Source organism: Rhinolophus sinicus, linkage group LG03 (genome assembly GCF_036562045.2).
Source record: "Rhinolophus sinicus isolate RSC01 linkage group LG03, ASM3656204v1, whole genome shotgun sequence".
Lineage (NCBI taxonomy): Eukaryota > Metazoa > Chordata > Mammalia > Chiroptera > Rhinolophidae > Rhinolophus > Rhinolophus sinicus.
Genome location: NC_133753.1, coordinates 82,361,912 through 82,381,524, shown reverse-complemented (window position 1 = coordinate 82,381,524; position 19,613 = coordinate 82,361,912). Strand labels below are relative to the sequence as shown.

Genomic DNA, 19,613 nt, shown 5'->3' with positions numbered 1-19,613 from the left:
GTAAGTAATTTCTCATTTATTTCTTATAATGACCATGTTAAAGATATTTAGATTTGGATACCTTGAAATATAGAATTATTTAACAGTTTCATCCAATTTTGCATAGTTAAATAATGGCAACCCAGGCTGCTCTTTTGAGATATCAAAGTTCATGACAGTTCCTTTGTATTTTATTGTTAGGAGATCATGTTTTTGTTTTTAAATGATACCTGCAACTTCATAATTGCCATTGTCTATAAATGTATATCCAGCTTCATTCTCTCTCTTAGGTAAGAACACCAAAATCAGGACATTATTTTAATTCATTCCTCTTTTTTCCTTTTTAGCCAATCATTTATAAAGTTGTTGTTGTTTTTTTAAGTCTAATTCTGTGTCTCCTATACTTTCTGCCATACCAGACATATTTCAGCCCTTCATTATTTCTTTCTTGATAATAGTGTAATAGCCTTCTAACTGGTCTCTTGGCTTCTGAGGGCTTCCCTACCAAGTCATCATTCACATGACTCTTATGCCACTTAACCTGAAAAAAAACCAAAGCCAAACAAAATCTGAGTGGTTTCCTTTGCCTATAAAATAAGACCTAAATTCTTTAGCTGGGAATTTGAGGCCTTCAGATGAGGTCCCAGTCCATCTTCTCAGAATCATGTACATATTCCTTTGAAATACACTGTAGTCTAGGCACCTGAGTCAGCTTACTATCCCCTGAACATACCCCCAATTCTTCCCACCCGAAATGCTCTGCTGCTTCTCTCTAACCGCGGCACACCACCACATCTTTCAGTTATTGGTTTAAATACCATCACCTCAAAAAAAATTCTTACCTATTCTCTCAACCAGAATTAATCTTTCTTATCTTCATATTCTTGTAACGTTTTTAGGAAAGATGGTAATTAATATTTATTAAGCACCTACTATGTACCAGTTACTAATACCAGTTACCTTTTTGTAAGTTATTTCATTTAATTCCTAAAAGTCATTTGAGGTTAGCTATTATCTTCTTCCCTCTTCTCCCCTTTAAGATGAGAAGACTGAGGATTTAGTAACTATATAAAGAAAGTCACAAGCTAACAGGGCAGAAACAGTTCAAACCCAATCTGTAAGATTTCAAGTCCAGGTTTTTCCCACTCAACCATGTTGCCAGTCTCTGTTATAACACTAAATACTGTATTTTGCCATGTATGATGCACACTATTTTTGCCCAAATTTGTGAGGGAAAAATAAAGATGCACATGATGCATGGGTAGTACTAATTCCATATCTATATAAATGTTTTTAATTCTTTTATGAGTTAAAAGTGTAACTCTAGAAATCAATAACAATATCCATATACAAAGTAATACCTGTACCCTGGAATACGATAATAGGTTTTGTTGAACTTACAAGAAACTTGTAATGACAAAGAGTTCTTGGCTTTCTGTGATGCGTAAATATCGTGAATTTGTTATCAGTACATAAAATTTCTTGTACCTTGTATCTGTTCTTGTGTTTTGTAATTTGTTATATAAAATTTCTTGTACCATAATATGTTAATAAATAAATGCTAAAATTCCTTTATAATACAAAAAACAAGTACCTAAGTATAAACAAATAAAAATTTGAATTAAAAAATTAAAACAAAGGATTTTTTTCCCCTGCAAATTTGGGCCAAAAATGTGGGTGTGCATTATACTTAGGAGTGCATTGTACCCGGCAAAATACGGTATATTTGTGTACAAATTCTAAGCTCCTTTAACGTCAAAGGCATTTTTTTATTTTTTATTTTTTTATGTCTAGGGTGACTTTCATGTAGGATCTGTTCAGTAAATACTGGTTGACGTGAATATAGGTGAAGAGGTTGGGTTTGAGGGTTAGACACACCAAGTTTAAGTCACCCCTCACTGTGCCACTTACTTACTTTGTAACTATGAACAAGTTACTTTACCCTCTGAACTCCAGTTTTTTTAATCTTTTCATTGGGATAAGAACATCTACCTCACAGAGTTGCTCTGAAGACTAAATGAGAAAATACATGTAAAGCACTTTGCACTTTTTGTCATAAAAATGAGGGGACATAAAGTTTAATAAATGTTGGCTACAGCTATTATCATGGGGGACATGGTAACTGGATTTAAAACATCTTTCATTTGTATGTGTATATGTATGTTAGTATTAAAACATCTGTAATTTTAAAACTTGGAAATTTTACCGTTTAAGATTGATTGTTCTGTTTGAAAATTAAGGTTGTTCATTAAGTAAGCAGATTTTTTTCAATTTAAGCCTCCAAATACTTTCCCTTATTTTCTTCATCAGTTTATATATTATTAATACACCTGCCCAAGTACTTCTTAACTGTGAAGGGTTGCTACAGATTGCTTCACCATACATTATAATGGCCAGTGGCTACAGATGAACATGAAATTATACTCTACCTCTAGTTGAATGAAGAAATGAAGTCCTAAAATAGTGGAGCGTTTCTCTAATTGTTACCTATTTGCATAGTTAGCAATAGAAGCCCAGTTCTATTACCATTATTAAGTAGGTGCATCTAATACACTAGATCCTATTGGTAAAGCCTTTTTACTGTATAAAGTATGTTTAGAAGAATTTTTCTACTTGATGCATTGAAGCAATAATTTATAAAACGGTAATAGCATACAATAAAAATACAATAAATTTACATATATATTTCTTTTTTTTTAATTAAAGTTTATTGTAGTGACAATTGTTAGTAAAGTTACATAGATTTCAGGTGTACAATTCTGTATTACATCATCTATAAATCCCATTGTGTGTTCACCACCCAGAGTCAGTTTTCCTTACATCACCATATATTTGATCCCCTTTACCCTCATCTACCACCACCCCTTCCCCACTTACCCTCTGGTACCCTGTATATTTTTAACAAGCACATAAAAAAATTGAATGAGATCAACAGATTTCCAGGGTAAATGATAACACAGTATATGAATATTTTACCACCTTTTAATAATGTTATTTAATATTCTCTATCAAATGTATTCATGTACTATTCAGTATATAATATATGTTAATTTAAAAATCCACATTATAAAATGTCTTTCTTAAAGTATTTATGTATTCATTCATTCATTCATTCTCACACACAGAAAAGACAAGAGAGGAGATTTCTTTATTTACCTCCCACTTTATTGAGGAATAATTGACAGATATAATTGTATATATTTAAAATGTACAACACGATGAATTGATATTGTGGCATGATGCCTAAAATCAAGATAATTAACAAACACATCCATTATTTCACACAATTAACTTTTTTTTTAATGGTATGAATACTTAAGATCTACTCCTGGCAACTTTCACGTATTCCATACCGACCATATAATTAATTATAGTTGCCATGCTGCACATTAGTTTGTACCCTTTCACCTGCATCTCTCCTGTTTCTCTTCTCTCCCCTCAGCCCTTGCCAACCACTATTTTACTCTGTTTCAGCTTTTTTTTTTTTTTTTTGGTTTTTGTTTTGTTTTTTAGATACCACATATAAGTGATACAGTATTTGTCTTTTTTTGTCTGGCTTATTTCACTTAGAATAATGCTCTCCAGTTTCATCCATGTTGTCTCAAATGGCAGGATTACCTTCTTTTTTGTGGATGAATAATATTCCATTGTGTATATACACACACACCACACTTTCTTTATTCATGAGTGGAAGGACATTTAGATTGTTTGCATATCTGAGTTACTGTGAACAGTGCTACAATGAACATGAGTATGCAGATACCTCTTTGAGATACTGATTTCATTTCTGTCAGATAAATACCCAGGAGTAGCATTGCTAGATCATACTGTAGTTCTATTTTTAATTTTTTGAGGAACTGCCATACTGTTTTCCAAAATTGTTTTACTAGTTTATATTTCCAACTAACAGTAAATAAGGGTTTCCTTTTCTCTACATCGTCGTCAACATCTGTTATCTCTTCTCTTTTTGAAAATAGCCATCCTGATAGATGAGAGGTGATATTGGGATTTTGATTTGGATTTTCCTGATGGTTGGTGATGTTGAGCGCCTTTTCGTACAGCTATTAACCATTTGAATGTCTTCTTTGGAAAAATATCTGTTCAGGTCCTTTGCCCATCTTTTAATGAATTGTTTGCTTTTTTGTTATTGAGTTGCTTGAATTCTTTATATATTTTGGATACTAACCCCTTATCCAGATACATTGCTTGCAAATATTTTATCTCATTTCATCAGCTGCCTTTTCAATGTATTGTTTCTTTTGCTGTGCAGAGGCTCTTTAGTTTGATGTAGTCCCACTTGTTTATTTTAGCTTTTGTTGCCCATGCTTTTGGGCAAGATAAGACACCGTGTTTTTGGTGTCTTATCCAATAAATCAATACCAAGACCAATGTCAAGAATCATTTTTTCTATGTTTTCTTCTAGACTTTTATGGTTTCAGGTCTTACACTTAACTCTGATTCATTTAAAGTTAATTTTTGTGAGCGTTGTAAGATAGGGGTGCAGTTTTATTCTTCTGTGTGTGGATATTTAGTTTTCTTAGCACCATTTGTTAAAGTGACTATCCTTTCCCCATTGTGTATTCTTGATGCCCTTATCAAAGATTAGTTGATCACATATGCGTGGGTTTATGTGTAGGCTCCCTATTCGGATCCACTGGTCTGTGTGCCAGTTTTTATGTCAGTACCTTACGGTCATATTTTGATTACTATAGCTTTGTAATGTAACTTGAAATCAGAAAGTATGATGCCTCCAGCTTTGTTCTTTCTCAAGATGGCTTTAGCTCTTCATCACTTTTTTGTGATTGCATACAAATTTTAAGATGGTTTTTTCCTATTTCTGAGGAAAATGCCATTGGAATTTTTCAATTGCATTGAATTTGTAGATTGCTGTGGATAGTATGAACAATTGAAAACTATTGATTCTTCCAATCTGTAACGTGGAATATCTTTCCATTTACAATAGTCCTCCCTTATCCACGGTTTTCATTTCTGCAGTTTTAATTACATGGGGTCAACTACAGTTTGAGAATGTTAAATGGAAATTTCCAGAAGTAAACAATTCATAATAAGTTTTAAATTGCATGCTGTTCTGAGTAGTGTGGTGAAATCGCATGTTGTCTCTCGCTCTCTGTCCCACCCGGGATGTGAATCACCCCTTTGTCCAGCGTATCCACACTGTATTCACTACCGACCTATTAGTCACTTAGTAGCCCTCTCAGTTATCAGATTGATTGTCATTGTATCGCAGTGGTTGTGTTCAAGTAACCCTTATTTTGCTTAATAGTGACTCCCAAAATGCAAGAATAGTGATGCTGGCAATTCAGATATACCAAAAAGAAACTGTAAAGTGCTTCTTTAAGTGCAAAGGTGAAAGTTATCATCTTAATAAGTAAGAAAAGAAAAAAAACTGTATGTTGAGGTTGCTAAAATCTATAGTAAGAATGAATCGTCTTGTCTGCAAAATTGTGAAGAAGGAAAAGGAAATTGTGCTAGCTTGCTGAGAGAGACCACATTCACATAACTTTTATTACAGAATATTGTTCTAATTTTTCTGTTTTATAATTACTGTTGTTAGTCTCTTACTGTGCCTAATTTATAAGTTAAACTTTATCTTAAGGATGTATGTACAGGAAAAAACATAGTATAGATAGATAGGGTTTGGTACGATCCATGGTTTTAGGTATCCACTGGGGGGTTTAGAATGTTACCCCTGAGGATAAGTGGGGACTGTTGTATTTGTGTCTTCTTCATTTCATTCATCAGTGTTGTATTGTTTTCAGTGTACAGGTTTTTCAACTCCTTGTTTAAATTTATTCCTAAGTATTTTACTGATTTTGGTGCTATTGTAAATGGGGATATCTTTCTTTCTCTTTCTGATAGCTCGCTGTTAGTGTATAGAAACACAACTGTTTTTTTGTATATTGACTTTGTATCCTGCAACTTTACTGAATTCATTTATTCTAACAGTTTTTTTGGTAGATTTTTTAGGGTTTCCTGTCATAAGATCATGGTATCTGCAAACAGAAACAGTTTTACTCCTTCCTTTCAGATTTGGATGTTTTTATTTATTTATTTGCCTAATTGCTATGGTAGGACTTCCACTACTGTGTTGAATAGAAATGGCAGTTGTGGACATCTTTGTCTTGTTCCTGACCTTAGATGAAAGGCTTTTAACTTTTTACCATTGAATATGTAGCTGTAGGCTTGTCGTCTATGCCCTTTATTTATGTTGAGGTAATATTCCTTCTATACCAAATATAGAGCAGAGTAGATTTCTTAACAGAATTGCAGATGGTTTTCATAAATCTTTTTCTTTTTGCTTATCTATGTATCTTTTTTTCTGTTAAAACATATGTTGTCTGTATTTATATGTATTGATTCATGAACTGAGTTTGTAAGAAATCCATTTAAGTTGACAAAGCATATATAAAATTGATTGTATACATAACGATTGGTGAGTGTTTGATAGTTAAATATACTTGAAAAGTTTACTTATTAAAAATTACTTTGAAATAACAGTGTTAATGTTTTAGCATAAACTTGCAGCAATAGCTTTTATATCACTTTAGCATAATATTTAAGTTTTAGGATACACAGTTGGTTTAACATATTTTGAGCTTTTTTTTTTTTTTTTTCACCTACAGATCCTAATAGCCACTATTACCCATCTTTTGCCAAGTACAGAAGCTTCGTCTTATGAAATGGACAAGAGGGTAATTTAAATTTTGTTTCATATTTAATATGTGGTTATCTACTAAAATATTTGTTTTAAAATTGCAAAGTTATATACATGGTATGTTTACATGGTAAACATTAATTCATCTTGTCTTTAAAATCAACTATAATGTAAAATATATCTTTCTATTTCAGTGTAAGAGATTATATTTTCATTCAAATTTTAAGTTAATCATGGTCATTTAATAAAGTCTTTGAATCTCAGGGTTGTAAAGAACATAGGAGGACAATCTATCCCTGTATAATTATTTTACTTTACCCTGCCAAATTGTGGTCTTGTCTATGCCTGAAAATTATTAATTTTGAGGAATTCATCAACTGAAGGCAGCCCTGCATCTTTGTGTAGCTGTCACTGGTAGAAGAAATTTCCATTAAGGAGAATACATATGTATAATATATAGAGACATATGGCACTTAAGAGAAGGCATACCCTACATTAAAAGGTTCAACAAGATTGCATTTACCTCAGTAAATTTATTACAGATTCCTTTAATCATTTCAGATTATGTATTTGTGAGTTCAAAGTTTCTGTTTGTTTTCTTTTTTTTTTAAGTTAAAATTTGTTAAGGTGACAATGGTTAGTAAAATTACGTAGTTTTCAAGTGTGAAGTTCTGTAATTCATCACCTATATATTACATTGTGTTCACCATCCAGAATCAGTTCTCCTTCTATCACCATGTATTTGACCCACTTTACACTCTTCTATCCTTCCTCCCCCCTTACCCTCTAGAAACCATTGAACTATTGTATGTCTGTGAGGTTTTGTTTCTTTATTTGTTTGACTTGTTCCTTTGTTGCCTTCAATTTTATATCCCACATACCAGTCAAGTCATATGGTTCTCGACTTTTTTGTCTGACTTATTTCTCTTAGCATTATAATCTCAAGATCCATCCATGTTGTTGCAAATGGCACTGTTTCATCTTTTCTTATGGCACAGTAGTATACCATTGTGTATATATATACCACATCTTCTTTATCCAGTCATCTATCGAAGGACACTTTGGTTGTTTCTATGTGATGGCCACCATAAATAAAGCCGCAATGAACATCAGAGCACGTATATCTTAACAGATAAATGTTTTCAGATTTTTTTTGGGGTATATACCCAGGAAAGGGATTGCTGGGTCATATGGTAATTCTATTCTTAATTTTTTGAGGAATCGCCACACTGCCTTCCTTAGCAGCTGCACCAATCTGTATTCCCACCAGCAGTGTATGAGGGTTCCTTTTTCTCCACAACTTCTCCAGCACTTGTAATTATTTATCTTGTTGATGATAGCCATTCTAACTAGTGTGAGGTGATACCTCATTGTGGTTTTTATTTGCATTTTTCTGATGATTAGTGATGTTGAGCATCTTTGCATATGTCTATTGACCATCTGTATGTCCTCTTTGGAGAAATGTTTGTTCAGGTCCTCTGCCCATTTTTTAATTGGATTGTTTGTCTTTTTGCTGTTGAGTTGTATGAGTCCCATATATACATATATATATGGAATATTAGCCCCTTATTGGATGTGTTGTTTGCAAATATCTTCTCCCATTCGGTTAGTTGCCTCTTTATTTTGTCGATGTGTGCAGAAGCTTTTTGGTTTGATAGAGTCCCATTCATTTATTTTAGCTTTTATTTCCCTTGCCTTTGAGGTCACATTCATAAAATCCTCTTTGAACCCAAGGTCCATAAGTTTAGTACCTATGTTTTCTTCTATTCAGTTGATTGTTTCAGGTCTTATGTTTAGATCTTTGATCTATTTTGAGGTAATTTTGGTATATGGTGACAGATAGCAGTCTAGTTTCATTCTTTTGCATGTGGCTTTCCAATTCTGCCAGCACCATTTATTGAAGAGGCTTTCTTTTCTCCATTGTATGTTTTTGGCTCCTTTGTCGAAAGCTATCTGTCTGTATTTATGTGGGTTTATTTCTGGGTTTTCAGTGCTTTTCCATTGGTCTGTGTGTCTGTTTTTCTGCCAATACCATGCTGTTTTGATTATTGTTGCTCTGTAGTTCAGGCTGAAGTCAGGGAGTGTGATACCTCCAGCATTGTTCTTTCTTCTCAGGATTGCTTTGGCTATTCAGGGTCTTTTGTGGTTCCATACAAATCTGATGATTTTTTTTTTTTTTTTGTCCTATTTCTTTTAAAAAATGCCATTGGAATTTTATAGGGGATTGCATTAAATCTGTATATAGCTTAGGGTAATATGGCCATTTAACTATGTTGATTCTTCCAATCCATGAATATGGAATTTCTTTCCATTTTTTTATGTCTTCAATTTCTTTTAAAAATGTCTTACAGTTTTCAATGTGTAGGTCCTTCACATCCTCGATTAATTGCAAAAGGAATTGTTTTTTTCATTTCTTTTTCTGAGATTTCAGTGTTAGTATATAGGAATGCAATGGAGTTTTTAACATTCATTTTGTAACTGGCAACTTTATGGTATTTGTTTATTCTTTCTAATAGCTTTTTGGTGGAGTCTTTAGGGTTTTTCTATATAAAGCACCATGTCATCTGCAAAAAGTGACCGTTTAACTTCTTCATTCCCAATTTGGATGCCTTTAATTTCTTTCTCTTGCCTGATTGCTCTGGCAAGGACTTCCAACACTATGTTGAATAGCAGAGGTAATGGGGGACAGCCCTATCTTTTTCCTGAATGTAGAGTGAAGGGCTTCAGTTTTTCACGGTTAATTATGATACTGAGGGTTTGTCATACATGGCCTTTATTATGTTAAGGTATTTTCCTTCTATGCTCATTTTATTAAATGTTTTAATCTTAAATGGATGTTGTATCTTGTCAAATGCTTTTTGTGCATCTATTGATACAATCATATGATTTATGTCCTTTGTTTTGTTTATGTGATGTATCACATTGATGGATTTGCGTATATTGAACCATCCTTGTGCCCTTGGGATGAACCCCACTTGGTCGTGATGAATAATCTTTTTAATGCATTGTTGTATTCGATTTGCTAGAATTTTGTTTAGGATTTTTGTGTCTATATTTATCAGAGATATTGGTCTATAGTTTTCTGTTTTTGTGTTATCCTTAGCAGGTTTTGGTATCAGGGTAATGTTGGCCTCATAAAATGAGTTAGGGAGTATTGTCTTTTCTTCAATTTTGTGGAAGAGTTTGAGAAGGACAGGTGTTAGATTCTTTTTGAAGGTTTGGTAGAATGCACGAGTGAAGTCATCTGGTCCTGGACTTTGGCTTTTGGGAAGGTTTTGGATGATTGATTCAATTTCCTTTCTTTTGATCTGTCCATTTAGATTTTCCAATTCTCATGATTCAGTCTAGGAAGGCTATATGTTTCTAAGAACTTGTCCATTTCTTCTTGGTTATTGAATTTGGTGACATATAGTCCTTCAAAGTATTTTTGGATGATCCTTTGTATTTCTGTGGCATCCATGGTAACTTGTCCTTTTTCATTTCTGATTTTGTCTGTGTCTTTTCTCTTGTTTCCTTAGTGAGCCTATCCAAGAGTTTGTCAATTTTATTAATCTTTTCAAAGAACCAGCTCTTTGTTGCATTAATTTCTTCTATTGTCTTTTTGTTCTCTATTTCATTAGTTCTGCCTTGATTTTTATTATTTCCTTCCTTCTCCTGACTTTGGGTTTCATTTGTTCTTTTTCTAGTTCTTTAAGGTGTAATGTGAGGTTCTTTATCTGGGATTTTTTTTCTTCTTTCTTGAGATAGGCCTGTAATGATATAAATTTCCCTTTTGTTACTGCTTTTGCTGCATCCCAATAATTTTGATAGGATGTATTTTCATTTTGTTTCTATGTAACTTTTGATCTCTCCTCATTTCTTCTTTGACCCAGTTGTTCTTTAAAAGCATGCTTTTAATCCATGTTTTGTGGTGTTTCCTGCTTTCTTTTTGCAGTTGATACCCAATTTCAAAGCCTTGTGATCAGAGAATATGCTTGATATAATTTCAATCTTCTTAAATTTGCCAAGGCCAGTTTTATGTCCCAATATATGGCCTATCCTTCAGAATGTTCCATATACACTAGAAAACAATGTATAGTCCGATGTTCTGGAATGAAATGCTCTATAAATGTCAGTTATGTCCATTTCTTCTAATGTATCATTTAGAGCTGATATTTCCTTATTTATTTTCTTTTTGGATTGAACTATCTGTAGCTGTCAATGATGTATTTAGGTCCCCTACTATATTGTGTTTTGGTCAATTTCTCCCTTTAGTAACGTTAGTGCTTGCTTTGTATATTTTGGGGCTGCCTGATTGGGGGCATAAATATTAATGATATTACATAATATTATTTTGTATTGTCCCCTTTATCATTATGAAATGTCCATCTTTGTCTCTTGTTACTTTCTTTTATCTTGAAGTCTGTTTCATCTTAAGTATAACTACACCCAGTTTTCTCTGAATACCATTTGCTTGGAGTATTAATTTCCACCCTTTCACTTTGAGTCTGTATTTGTCCTTGTAGCTGAGATGCATCTGTTGGAGGCAGCATATGGTTGGGTTTAGTTTTTTGATCCAAGTTGCTACTCTGTGCCTTTTTATTGGTGAGTTCAGTTCATTTATATTTAGCGTGATTATTGACGTACGAGGATTTCCTATCATTTCTGTATTTTGTTTTCTGGTGGCTCCATTGTTCCTTTGTCTTTTTGTTGCTGTCTGTTATTTCAGTGTGGTGGTATTTTATGAATTCTCCCTCTGTTTCTTCTTTTTTTACGTTACATATTTCAGTTCTGGATTTTTTTTGAGTGGTTACCATTAAGTTTATGTAAAAGAAAGTTTCATATTTACATTAGTCCTTTTTCTTCAGCATGCTTCTTATCTCCATTCCCCTTTGCAGGTTCAGACCTTTACACTCTCCCCTTTTATGTTTTTGTTGTTGCAAGTTATCCCTATTCATGCTATGAGTTGATTTCTGAGTTGCACTAGCGTGTTGTCTCCCCCCCACTTATTTTAATGTTTTTTTCCTTCTTTATCCTGTATGTTACCTTTAAGTGTATAGTGCCCTATTTTTGTAGGGATTGCCATTTCCTGCTTCTGTCTGTCTGTTTGTAATAGTACTCATGGTTTTGTATTTTGATTTTTTGTTCCTTCAGTATTTCTTGTAATGCAGGTCATGTGTTAGAAAATTCCCTCAGCCTCCATATACCTGGAAAGGTCTTTATTCCTCCTTCATATCTAAAGGATATCTTTGCTGAATGTATTATTTTTGGCTCATAATTTCTCTCTTTCAGTAGTTTGAATATTTGATACTACTGCCTCCTGGCTTGTAGAGTTTCTGTGGAAAAATCTGATGCTAATATAACAGACTTTCCTTTGTAGGTTACCATTGTCTTTTCCCTGACTACCTTGAGAGTTTTTTCTTTGTCATTAATTTTTGACAGCTTCGATACAATGTACCTTGGAGAAGGCCTATTGGATTGATGTAAGTAGGTGTTTGTTTGCTTCTTGGATTCGAGGATCCATTTTTTTCCACAAGTTTGGGAAGTTCTCATTGACTATTTGTTTGAATATACTCTCTGTTCCCTTCACCCTTTCTTCTCCTCCTGGTATGCCCATTATTCTTATGTTGCTCTTTCTAATGGAGTCAGACATTTCGTGTAGAGTTCTTTCATTTCTTTCAACTCTCAAGTCTCTCTCTTCTTCCATCTGTGTCATTTCTAGATTTCTGTCTTCAATGTCACTGATTATTTCCTCCATCTTGTCAGCTCCATTACCTAAGCTGGCTGTTTCATTCTTCTTTTTTTTTTTATTGAGTTCTTAATCTCCAGAATTTCTATTTGGTTCTTTTTAAAAATTTCAGTCTCTTTGGTAAAATCTTCATTTTGTTCTTTGATTGTGTTTCTAAATTCATTAAACTGCCTGTTTTTTCTTGCATCTAGTTGAGTTTTTTCAGAACTGCAATCTTGAATTCTCTGTCATTTAAGTCACATATTTCCATATCTTTAAGTTCATTTTCTGGAGACTTTTCATTTTCTTTCTGAGGTGCCTTGTTACCTTGGTTATTCATGGCAATTAGCAAATTATTTCTCTTCTGGGCATGTATAGGAGTGGGTTCTGCAGCAGGTTGATATAAAGAGATCTTTCTTTTGCTTTCCAGTAGGTGTTGGTGGAATGTTTTATTTTGTCTCCCGTTGCAGTTTTTTATTCAATCTCACACGGTAGCGTTATATTTTCTCTTTCCTTGTTCCGGCTTCTCACGCCATGGGGTGGGGGGGGTTCCCTGGAAGGTGGGCTTCTCCTCGTGAGCAGGTCGCTGAGTCTCAGGGTACTGCCTCCCTGGGGGGATGTGGAGTTCTGAGCTTCTGAAATCCCAGTGCTCCCCCTGTAGCCCTATGCAGAGCCTGCGTGTCTCAGCGGCTCTGGTTGCCCCTATAGGAACCCACCCAGAAAAGTAGGGGCAGGGTGGGCTGTGACAGGTCTCTCTGAACAATGGCAACTACCAGCCCACAATTGTCTTTCCCCTACAGTTCCTTCCCTTTCACCAGAGTTAGCTGTGCTTTGAGTCTGTGGCTCGTAGAACTACAGTTCTAATGGCTGTAGACATTCTGTTCTTTAATCTGACACTACTACTGGAGTTTATTCTGGAGCCCGCTTCTAAACTGGGAGGGTGGGGGAGGGTGGGGAGGAGGCGGCCAGGCTCAGTGTCTTTGTTTTCTGTTTTCTGCCTGGCATTGAGGACATAAACCACTGTTCTCACCCTTCTGTATTCAGTCTTTGCTGCGAGGTCTCTGCCCCAAGTGCTGGGTTCAGCCATATTATATGATGATCCCTCAGGCAGGACTGTGGGACATAATGGGTGCGATTGCAGCCCAAATTCTAACCCCTCCTGCGAGTGCAGTAAATTCCAAACTGCAGTGAGCTCCGGTCTATATCCTGTGGCCATGGACCATGTCTCTGCACTTCCCCTTCCCCCCTCTCCTGCTTGCCCAATTTGCCCACTTTTAGATGATTTCAGTTGCATGCCTCTTAGTCTAGTCTGTCTTCCACACAAGGAGTCCTTTGTGGAATTATAATTGTTCAATTTGTTGTAAATTCCAGGGGAGATTTCAAGAGACTCACCTCATGTGCCATTTTATGACGTCATCATTTTTCTTCTCTTAATTGTATTCTCACTGTTCTTCAATGCCCCTTATTAAATTTTGTTTTTGATTTTTCAAATTTATTCTTCCTTAGTCATTTTATAATTCAGCCCTGATTTCTAACATGATTTTGATTTTTTTCTTATAGTTCTTTTCCTGACGTAAATCAGTTCTTTCTTTCTTGAATTATTTCATTTTAGTTTTTTAATTTCTGACTTAAGATGGGGTTTTCTTTGTCCCCCATATCTAAATGCTTGTTTGAAAATACTTAGATTAGAATATGTTACAATTTTCTTCTGCTTCATAATTGGGTTATTGGGTGGGGGTTGTTAATTAGCTGAATTGCTTAGATTCCCTCTTAATATTATTCCCTCTTAATATTCTTCTCCTCCAAAGTATTACCTTCCCTGTGTGTACTTTTTTTTCTCTTTAATTTTTTTTTTATTAGGGAATGTTGGGGAACAGTGTTTTTCCAGAGCTCATTGGCTCCAAGTCTTCCTTCAGTCTCGTTGTGGAGGGCGCGGCTCAGCTTCAAGTCCAGTCGCCGTTTTCAATCTTTAGTTGCAGCCCCCCCATCCCATGCAGGAATTGAACTGGCAACCTTGTTGTTGAGACCTTGCACTCTAACCAACTGAGCCATCCGGCCGCCCCTTCTGTATGTACTTTTAAGTTCTTTCTACTCAGGTATTCTGTCTGACACTACATTTCAGCGATCTCACACTACGTGTGTATTACGTGCCATTGAGTCAGCTCCAACTCCTGGTGCCCCTATGAATGAGTGATGTCCACTATGTCCTGTCCGCAACAGCCCTGCTCAGCACCTGTAGACTCACGCCTATGGCTTCTTCTATGGACTCAGTCTATCTCATGTTTGGTCTTCCTCTTCCTGCTGCCTTCTATTTTTCCCCGCATCATTGTCTTTTTCAAAGAACCGAGCCTTTTCATGATGTGTCTGAAGTAGGACAGCTTCAGTTTGGTCATTTTTGCATCTAGGGATCTTTTAGGCTTAATTTGCTGTAGCACCCACTTGTTTGTCTTTCTGATGCTCCAGAGTGTCTGTAGAGCTCTTCTCCAACATCATATTTCAGATGAATCAATTCATTTTATCAGATATCTGCACTGTCCAACTTTTGTGTTTCTACATAGTAATTTGGAATACACGGGAGTAAATGATCTTAACCTTGTTCTCCAATGACACATTTTTACTCTTGGTGATCTTTCCTAAGTCTTGCATTGCTGCCCTTCCAAGTCTCAGCCTTCTCTTGATTTCTTGGCTGCCGTCTCCATTCGAATTGATGACTGAACCAAAGTAAGCAAAATCTTTAACATTTTAATGTTTTCATTATCTGCATTAAAGTTGTGTATTTCTTGTGTGTCGTGATTTTTGTCTTCTTAATGTTAAAATGCTGTCCTGATTTACTTAACACTTTCTTCTTTTCCTTTAATCAGAAGTTGTTTCAAATCATTGCTACTTTTCTGCCAGGAAGATGGTGTCATCTACATATCTTAAGTTATTGATATTTTTTGCACCAATTTTCACTCTTCTTCTGAGCCTAGCATGGTTTTTCATATGTGTTCTGCACCCAGATTAAACAAACAGGGAGATAAAAGCACCCTGGTTGGATACCTTTGTCTCTAGGAAACCATTCTCTCTATATGTATTCTGTCCTGACAGTGGCTTCCTGTCCACAATACAGGTTACACATCAGGACGATAAAGTGCTGAGGCAGCCCAGTTCTTTCAGAGCAACCCATAGCTTTTCATAATCCACGTAGTCAGACTTTAGTCTGTAAAGCATAGACTAACCTTACTGCACTCCTTAGCATCTCCTTTCTTGAAGATTGGGATATGCTCGTATATTGAATGTTTCCAGTCTGTAGGCCATTGTGTTGTTTTCCATATTTGTTGACATATTCTTGTTAGGACTGGCAGATTCAGGCTCTGTGGCTTGAAATAATTTTATCAGTATCCCATTTATCCCTGGTGATTTATTTCTTCCCAGTACTTTCAGGGCAAGTTTCACTTCACTTTCTAGAATTACAGGTTCTTTCTCATAGGACTTTTCCTCAAAGGTACCTGTTATCCTTTTGCCTCTTCTAAATAGCTTTTCAGTGTACTGTTTACATATGCCTTTTATTTTCTCCTGGTCAGATAAAGTGCTTCCTTATCGGTCATTCAGCATTCCCAGTCTGGGTTTGAATTTGCCTTTTAGTTTTTGAATCTTTTGGTAGAATTTTATTTTTCCTTTTTTTTGCTGTTCCCTTCCATCTCATTATACTGACTGTTGTAATAGTTCTTTTTATTTTTACATGACAGTCATTGAAAAATTGCGTTCAGTATTCTAACCATGTTTTTGTCACCTTTTACTTTCGCCTCTTACCTCTCAAACAATTTTTAGTGTTTCTTCTCTCAGCCACCTCAATTTTCTTTTTACTTCCAGCGTTATCTTTCTTCATTCTTCCCAAATAATAATTCTAATTTCAGTCCATAGTTCTCCTGGTTCTTGGTAAATTAAGTTTAACAGTACAAATTTGTTTTTTATGTGGACTTGAAATCCATCAGGAATGTTTGCTTATGTTACATTTTGGCACTACAATTGTTTTAGTGTTTTTCCTCAGCTTTACGCTAATGTTTCATGTTAACAGTTCATGGTCAGTACAATAGTTCGCACACTTAGGGTGGACTTTTTCCTTCTGGGTGGTTTTTAGGTTTGTACCTAGTTCCCATCTCTCTTTCACAATTTTTCCCAAACTGCCCTGATCTTCATGAAAGTTTGCAATGGGAGAATGGGGTGGCGTGCGGGGCAGCCTGTGGCCCGTTCCCCACATAAGAACGCAGGATATGGTGAGGCCAAAAGGGAACACCCATGGAGCCATAGATAGGGGAGTCATACCACTATATTCTCTCTGGCGGCCGAACAAGACACACACAGTAGTAGCCACACGATCCATAGTCCGCCATTCACTTCTCTGCCTGCCAACCAACCAACCAATCAACGCAGCCCTGCAGTTACATCAGTAGCCAATTGGCTAACCGGTTACAGCTGATAGCCAACCAATCACAGTTGATGGTCATTCACTACCCGCGCCAGCACCTCCCCACGTGAGGCCAGGAGCCTGGAAACTGCTCTCTGGGACTGTACCCCACATGGGGAAAAGCTTGCTGTGATTTGCTCCTTGAGTTGGAGAGTTGGTCTTTCACTCTAAAGATGAGCACGTCTCTTACCGTGTTTCCCCGAAAATAAGACCTAGCTGGACAATCAGCTCTAATGTGTCTTTTCGAGCAAAAATTAATATAAGACCCGATCTTATTTTACTATAACATAAGACTGGGTGTGGTGTGGTGTGGTGTGGTGTGGTGTGGTGTGGTGTGGTGTGGTGTGATATGATACTGGGTCTTATATTAATTTTTGCTCCATAAGACGTGTTAGAGCTGATTGTCCGGTTAGGTCTTATTTTGGGGGAAACACGGTACTGCTACTTAACTGACACTTCTATAGTACTAATTGTGATTCTTTACCCAAAAGGTGCACCACATAGGTTCTGCTGTTTTACTCCTTGTTTTGAATAAAAGTGTTTTGGCTATAACATCCATTGGTTTAAAAGTGTCCAACGGAAAGATTCATTTTAAAAAATTAGTAACAGTTTGAGAAAGGGGTTAAAGGTGGTCTTTCTAGCAAGATACTCAATGAGGTTTTGTTAAATTAGAAAATGAATGTGGAAGTGATTGTAATACATATGGACTAAAACTTTTCATTTGTATTCCACTGCTTAGGCAGTTAAACAAGTATAGCTAATTGATGTCTGTTGTCTTTTAAGCACAATATTTATTTTCAATAAAAAAGAATTTTTAACATTCCTTTTTATTATGCTTCAGGTTTCATTGTACTTGCCGTGAAATATAAGGGAGAAACCCACAATAATGTTCATATACAACATCTTAAAATCAGTTAGGTCTGGTTAAATATTAATGTTGGAACTTATGATTGAAGTTCCTCAAATAAATTTTGAAAACGAAAAATAAGTTGGTGTTAAGCTCTTGTCTTATGAGTTTACAATAATAATGATCTTTTTTGTTGTTGTTCTAGTTGGTGGTATCCTTACTTCTGTGCCTTCTGGACTGGATTATGGCCTTACCTCTGAAGACTCTGCTCCAACCAGTCCATGCTACAGGAGCAGAAAATGATAAAATAGAAAAATCTGTCCTCAATTGCATTTATAAGGTACACTTCTTTGCTTTATTATTTATTTGGTAACCAAGGGTTTTTAATACCTAAAGAAATAACATTCCTTAGTATTAGTTTTCATTGTTTTAGAGCTAGGTATTCTCTAAGAACATAGATTTGTCTTATAGTACCTAAAGATAATTAAAAAGTAATTCCTACAAGACACTGCTATTTCATTACAAAATTTTGAAAGCAGCCATAAATCTTTGTTGAATATAAGAATCATGAGTTAAATTTTACTCTTTCTTCTGCTTAAGAGGTGTTAAATTTTGTTTTGATTAGGGAGCTAAGTTATAAAATATTTAAAATTTTGTCAAGGTCTTGTATCACCAGTGGACTTTTTTTTCCCCCTTTTACTTTTATTTATTTATTTTCACTGAAAAGGAAAACTTGTATGTTTTTTTCCCTGTATTTTCAGGTATTACATGGATGTGTTTATGGAGCTCAGTGTTTTAGCAATCCAAGGTATTTTCCAATAAGCCTCTCAGACTTGGCATCTGTAGATTATGATCCTTTTATGCATTTGGAAAGTCTGAAAGAGCCTGAACCTCTGCACTCTCCTGATTCAGAGCGATCTTCTAAACTCCAGCCAGTAACAGAAGGTAAAGTGAATTTTCTTCAGAACAATATTGTTTGGGTTCTTTCAGTGCATAATTTGAGGCCATGGGTGGAAATAATGGAGGAAGATATATCTTACTTCGTAGTTGTTTACCTCAGTATGTATATTTTTACAGCAAAGTTCATTTTTAAAAAATAACTTCAGATATGCAGTTACTAAAATTATATGTGATGACATGCCTTTTGTGTTTCTAGCTGTTATTCTGATAAGTTATTTTTGATATTTTACTTTGTACATCATAGGATTTATATAATTGAATAAGAGATTTAGCTTTGGAGTCTGGCAGATGTGGTATTGAATTTTGACTCTCATTTAATAGCCAAGTGACTATGCCTGTATCCTTATTTGTAAAATGGGGATGATAATAATATTCATTTCCTCATAGGGTCATTTTGAGTACTACATAAGATAATACGTGTAAAACCCTTTGCATAGTTCTTGGTACATAGTGAACTCAGTAACATTTTTTTAAGCCACATTGCTTCTACATTCAGAGCGTATACAGTCTGATATAAAGAAAAGATGTAAACAACCTTATATGAGTATAAAAATAAAAGTACACTGAAGAGATGGGTACCCTAGAGGAAGCCAGCAATCATTGAAGGGTTTTAAGGAGATGATATATATGATAAAATTAGTATTAAGAGAACTTGGACAATAGTATTTTATAGGAGTCAGCAAATCGTAGCCCACGCCTGCCACCTGTTTCTATAAATAAAGTATTATTGGGACATCTCCGTGCTGTTCGCTTAAGTATCATAATGGCTGCTTTTGTGCAAAAACAGTAGTGTTGAGTAGTTGCAGCAGAGATTGTGTGGCCCATAAAGCTGACCCCTTTAGTGTCTGGCCCCTTACAAAGAAGTTCTCTGATCTCTGGTATGTTAGATTGATTTTAGGGAGATTAACCCAGGATCAGAGAGACTAATCATGAAGCTTTTGTAATAGGCCAAGCAAGAGTTGCTAAAGACTTAAATTAGTTAGATTTTCCCCAAACT

The 19,613-nt window shown here is 35.3% G+C and overlaps 1 protein-coding gene across 16 annotated transcripts in view; it reads left to right on the top strand.

The window, feature by feature from the left end:
• The window catches only part of RALGAPA1 (Ral GTPase activating protein catalytic subunit alpha 1), a 212,429-nt gene that overhangs the window by 114,560 nt on the left and 78,256 nt on the right, over nucleotides 1–19,613 (top strand). For all 16 annotated transcript variants that reach the window (XR_012494845.1, XM_074328151.1, XM_019750426.2 and 13 more), the window contains 3 exons: nucleotides 6,624–6,692; nucleotides 17,862–17,996; nucleotides 18,418–18,601. Coding sequence is in view for 15 of the 16 variants with exons in the window: in XM_074328151.1 (XP_074184252.1) it covers nucleotides 6,624–6,692; nucleotides 17,862–17,996; nucleotides 18,418–18,601 (388 nt within the window). In the remaining variant the exon portion in view is untranslated. The remainder of the gene's footprint in view (nucleotides 1–6,623; nucleotides 6,693–17,861; nucleotides 17,997–18,417; nucleotides 18,602–19,613) is intronic.